Source organism: Quercus robur, chromosome 3 (genome assembly GCF_932294415.1).
Source record: "Quercus robur chromosome 3, dhQueRobu3.1, whole genome shotgun sequence".
Taxonomy (NCBI): domain Eukaryota; kingdom Viridiplantae; phylum Streptophyta; class Magnoliopsida; order Fagales; family Fagaceae; genus Quercus; species Quercus robur.
In genome coordinates, this window is record NC_065536.1 from 8,015,307 (window position 1) to 8,021,422 (window position 6,116).

General features: G+C 35.1%; 1 protein-coding gene across 1 annotated transcript; it reads left to right on the plus strand.

The window, feature by feature from the left end:
• Nucleotides 1–1,204: 1,204 nt before the first annotated feature.
• On the plus strand, nt 1,205–4,804 carry LOC126716920 (serine/threonine-protein phosphatase PP1). The gene is made up of 4 exons (XM_050417968.1): nt 1,205–2,087; nt 2,647–3,206; nt 3,953–4,153; nt 4,346–4,804. Exons 1-4 carry the CDS (start codon nt 1,892–1,894, stop codon nt 4,367–4,369), a joined length of 981 nt encoding a protein of 326 aa, XP_050273925.1. The 5' UTR covers nt 1,205–1,891; the 3' UTR covers nt 4,370–4,804.
• Nucleotides 4,805–6,116: the final 1,312 nt, after the last annotated feature.

Consider the following 6,116-nt stretch of genomic DNA (forward strand, 5'->3'; position numbering starts at 1 on the left):
GAAGCCACCATTGCATGTGTATATAAGCTTTTAGAAACCTTCCTTTTGCAACCTGATTTTAAAGGTGAGTTTACTCATGGATTTGTATCATTTATTATTAGAGCCAACCATCACATCGAGTAATTGGACATAGCTCATTGAGTATGGGATCACAAATGAGTTGCGGCTTTGTGTTCAGATCTTGGAGAGCGACTTAGAGGTTGGATTAAAATAAATTGCTAAGTCATTGAATATCTGATAGGTGAGTGAGGCTACCAAAAAAAATTAAAAAACTACCATCAGGTCAGTGTTGATAGAGTGAGCCAAAATGGACGTCGGCTGCTAAGCGTAATAATATGTTATGATCCAAGTATCCCACATGGATTAAGTGCAAGGTTAACCGTGTGTATATAAGCTCTTAGGCACTTTCTTCTTGCAAATTGATTTTCTAGGGTGAGTTCTACCCTTGAGTTTGTATCAAACTTGTCAATATGAAAATCTAAACTCATTTTATTTTTCATGCTAATTTCACGAGTTTTAGTATTTTTGGATAGAATAGGTATCTGTGTTTAATTTGTGATTAACACAATTAGAAGCCAATTCAAACTGGTTTTATAAAATGAATGCATAATAGTCAAGCACATTTAATTTCTTTTTTTAAAAATTCAATTTGACAATCTTTAGTGTTTTTGGATAGACTAGCTATGTGTGTTTAATTTGTGCTTAACAGAGTTAGAACTTAGATGCCAATTCAAACTGGTTTTACAAAATGAAAGCATAATAGTCAATCACATTTAATTCTTTTTCTTTTATTTTAATTTTGAATACTCGAATTTTCGAAAAAAACAAGGACTCTTATTATCATAATAAATAAGGTGTTTGATCTCAGTTTGTAATCAATTAAATTATATTCAAGATGGCTTGTACAAAAACAAACAAAACAAAAGTCAACAAAACTTTTTTTTTTTTTTTTGAGAATCAAAACTCAACAACTTTGATTGAAGCAAGTAAAACCTTCAACAACCAAAAAAAAAAAGCGTTTTTTTGCTCTTTTATTATAGATTGATAAACATTCCTCTTCCTCGTACTAAAACAAATAACCCTCCCTCCTCCACGTGTACTCCCTTTGCTAACATGCGCTGGTCCCCTGTTCCGCGCCATTTAGTGCTCCACCTTTGAAGGTTTCAACCGTAATGGCAATTGGCAGTTGGCTTCTCACAAAGAAAAAAAAAATAGAGAGAAAGAGAGAGAGAGAAAGAGAGAAAGAAAGAAAAAACACTTTGTTTAGAGAGAGAAATTGACAACCCATACCCATCTTTATTTGCTTGCCTCCTCATCTTCTACCAGCTCTTTCATATCTTCCTTTTGATCTCTCATTCTCTCTCACACAAATCCATAAATATCCTCTCTCTCTCTCTCTCTCTCTCTGGGGTAGTTGGCTTTGATTTTTCATCTATCCTAATCCAACATATAAACTCTTGGGTTTTCTTAGTTGACCCTTTTTTTTTTCTTTTTTTTTTTCTTCTTCCTTCTCTTTCAAAAAGTTCCAACCTTTTTTCTCTAAATTCTCTAAAAACTTTGGCTTTTTTTATATTCTTTGTTCTCCTACATACCCTTCTTCTCTCTTTCTGTGTAAAGTTTTCAATTTCATCCCTTCCTCTCAATTTAACTTATCAATAAAATCTTGGGTTTTCTTTGTAGACCCTTTGTTCTCTTTCTTCTTCCTGTATCTATAAAGCTGGGTTTTTTGGTTGATTTGTTTCAATTTCTCAAATACCCATTTCTTCTTTGACCTCCTTCTGTCTGATTTTTTTGGAAATTGATCAGCTTTTTCATTCCTCACCCACTTTCTAAAAAAAGTTCAAGTTGGTAGCTACCCTTTTCATCTCTAGCCTTGTTGAAGCAGGAGGAGATGATGATGATGACAATGGAGGGAATGATGGATAAGGGTGTGTTGGATGATATAATAAGGAGGCTATTGGAAGGGAAAGGAGGGAAACAGGTGCAGCTATCTGAGGGGGAGATCCGTCAACTCTGTGTCAACGCCAGGCAAATCTTCCTCTCACAGCCTAATCTTCTCGAGATTCATGCCCCGGTTCGCATATGCGGTCAGCTCTCTTGTAACCTTTTTGTTGATCATGATGATCATGTTCATGATGTTGTTGAATTATGTAATTACAGGATGATTTGTGATTATATGTTTTTTTTTTTTTTTTTGGGTGGATGATTCTAAGAATGATGTGGGTTTGTCATAATTTGAATGAACATATCAATTTTTTATAGAAAAATCTTATATCAGAGATAATTTGTATACCAAGTTAATATCAAGGTTTGGCAGTCTTGTGCCCTTTTGAGGTGGTGTTTGGCAATAGAAATTCTAATTGTGAAGGGTTTGTGGATTTATAGGTGAGTTGCAAGGATTATTGTTGTGTTTGTATCTGTTTTTGAGGATTAGCCTATTGGTTCAATATTTGTGTTTGATTATTCTGCTATTAAAATTGTGTACACAACTTGCCATTTGATGTGGATTATTACCTCACAGCTCAATTTTTATGAACTGGAGGGAAGAATTCATAGACAAAATGCAACCAAATAGCATGCACTTGGTGTTACTTAACATTTATCTACCTTGCTCCCTCTGGTCCTAATATTGCAGACCTTTTACAGGTGACATACATGGGCAATACCTAGACCTACTAAGGCTTTTTGAATATGGTGGCTACCCTCCTACTGCAAATTACCTCTTTCTTGGGGATTATGTTGATAGAGGCAAGCAAAGTTTGGAGACAATATGTTTGCTCCTGGCATACAAAATAAGACATCCTGACAGAGTCTACATGTTGAGAGGAAACCATGAAGATGCAAAGATCAATCGGATTTATGGGTTTTATGACGAGTGTAAACGGAGGTTTAATGTTAGGCTATGGAAAATATTTACCGACTGCTTCAACTGTTTGCCTGTGGCTGCACTCATTGATGACAAGATACTTTGTATGCACGGGGGACTGTCTCCAGAGTTGCAAAATTTGGATCAAATAAAGCAGATTTCAAGGCCTACTGATGTACCAGATAGTGGTCTCCTCTGTGATCTGCTATGGTCTGATCCTGATCCAAATGTTGAGGGATGGGCAGAGAGTGATCGAGGTGTTTCATGTACCTTTGGACCTGATAAGGTTGCTGAGTTCTTGGACAAGAACGACCTTGATCTCATTTGCAGAGGTCATCAGGTAAGACAGTTTTATTTTGAGCAAGCCCTAACCTACAGTCAGTAAAAGCCTTCTTTTCTTAAATTTTTTTTTTTTTTTTTCATATAACTTCTTGAAGGAAATCCCTCTAAGTTTAGCAGTAGGATCCTACCCACTAGAATTTAGCCAAAAGGATGCCACATTTAAAGAGAATATGGATATTATGGTTTTGAAACAGCCATCCTACTTTAAACCAGAGAAACCCTTAGAGCATCTGTAACCTGGAAATGAAAAAATTATGTACCATAGTAACATCACATTGTTTGATTCTTTTTCTACTGTTGAATCATTTTATTTAATAGTAAGTTTTATTTCTTTCTATCAAATATGAGATTCATTTATAATACAGATATTGCAAGAAGTGAAAAATTTAGCCGCCATTCCAAAGGTCCTAGTGTTATCAAACAAATGTGACAGAATAGGTTGCAGTTTATGGTTGGTAGTTAGTAACTTAGTATCTCTACGCATCCTTTTGCATAATAGTAATGCTATGGATATAACATTTTTTACTACTTGTTAAGATGGTAAGTTATTGATTTTCACATTGATACACTATTGATACTACTTTATTGTGTATTGTTGACAACTTATCACTTCAACAGTTGTGAAAAAAGTTGTGTATACTTATGTTTGCAAAATGAATTTTGGCCATCATTTGCAAAATCTACGGCTAGGAGACTGACCTTCATTCAATGTTCCATATTAAGACTTTTTAAAATTTATTGCAGGTGGTGGAGGATGGATATGAGTTTTTTGCTAAACGAAGATTGGTCACAATATTTTCAGCTCCAAACTATGGTGGAGAGTTTGATAATGCAGGTGCTCTATTGAGTGTTGATGAATCTTTAGTGTGTTCTTTTGAGATATTGAAACCAAGGGATGCTAGAGCATCAGCAAGTGGGTCTAGTACAATGGTGAAACTTAAAAAGGTAAATGCACATTTTTATACTTCATACCTTTTTTCTATTTTGCTAATATTGAAACATATTGAAGCCATAGGATACTAAAGCATCAGCATGTTGGATGTCAATGATTTTTGTTCCTTTTTTTTCTCTTTTTTCCCCCCCACAACTGAACTATGCACCTAAAGGTTCTGATCTATTTTTCTTGCCTTTGCACAGCCACCTAAAATTGGAACCATCTGATTATTCGGAGATTTCTTCTGTTCAAATAGGAGGCACAGCAAGTGATAAAGCAAGCTCACTTCGTGTTAGGGTTTGAATTATGTGTTAGTAGACAGGTTTGGCGAAGAAGAAGCATTGCCGTTGTTATATTCGATCTTGCTGATAATATGATTACACAGGAGATTTTAAAAGAATTGTAAATTGACGACCAGACTCTCTTCTGTGCAGAAGCATAGATTTTTGCTTTAAAACACCTTTTCATCACTGTATTTGCATGTGAGTGTGCAATTTGGGAGTATTGATTAAGAATCGCCTGCCTTGGTTTTTGTTGCACACGTTTGTACATCTAGAACCATTTGTGGTTTGTTCAATTGTTCAAGAGGCTCCTTATTGGTCAAAAACCTGTTAAAATAGTTAAATTACATGTATGAATTCCAATTGAACTTTTGACTTGGATTCCTCATTGAACAACTGAAGATTGTGCTCCTTTTGTAATGACTGAAAGCAGTTAGATGAACAATTCAAACATGAATTTTCTCATGGAACATGTGAATATTGTGCCGCATTGAAATGACTGGAAGCAATTCATTTCAATGAAGCAATTAGATTAACATTTCAAATAACAGGAAACGAGTAAAATTATCACAATATACCAGGCATTGCCTCAATAAGCACAGAACTTTTTACTTAAATTTCTCATTGAACATCTGAAGATTGTGCTCCTTTTGTAATGACTGAAAGCAATTGGATGAACAATTCAAACTTGGATTTTCTTGTGGAACTTTTGAATGTTGTGCTGCTTTGAAATTGTTGAGGAGGAAATTGATGCCTCTGAATAATGTTGGAAAACCAAACCGAGACTCAACTATGGGTTTTTGAGATGATACTCATAGGCTTTCGGTGTGATGACAAGCCTATCCAAGCAAGGAAACAAAAGGCTGCATTTAACAAATCAACAACAAAAGCCCAATAAAAAAAATATATACTTTACAATACTTAATTAATATATTAGTGGTCCTGTTCTGATAGTCCAAGGGAAATAAATTCTCCAACGGTAAGGGTAATGTTTCACTTAAGTCCAAAGAGATAAATTGGACAACAATAGGGGTAAAATTACACTATCCAGCAATCAATAATTAGATAAATTTAAGCAAATTTTAGGTCCTTATGTGTCTCATTTAAGAGGAATTTATTGTGCTTTCAGCCATTATTAGATTAATGTGAAGGAAGAGTTCGATCATTATGAATACATCATATCGTTCTACAGTAAAATAAAAAGTAAACATCAAAAGTTCCATAGGAAAAAGAAGAGGATTAATTGGCATGGTGTGAAGGGAGAGAAAGATCCCCAGCTCAGTGTAGCAAATATTTAGCTAAAATTTTGGTGAGTGTGTGTTTATAAGGCATGGACGAGCGAAATGAGGTTTGTTTTTTGAGTGAGTGGTATGGGAGAGATGCTGAGACTGAAATCTTTTATGAGTAATAGGCTGTTTGTGACTCACTAGAAGACATTTATGAATCGTGGTAGTGTAAGGGGGGAGAAGAATATCTGGACTAGATGGCTGTAGGTTAAAGGTGATGGATGGTGAGCTAGAAGAAAGCTGAACCACTAGTAAAAATGGCCAACGAATTTCAGAGTCTCAGAGGGGTGGCTAAGTTGGTTTTTTGGTTAGTTTGTTTGTGCTTTTATAATGGAGTTTTTAAAGAAGCATTTATTGACAAGGGTCCAAAAAACATATGACCACTCAAAGGTGATGAATCAAAGTCA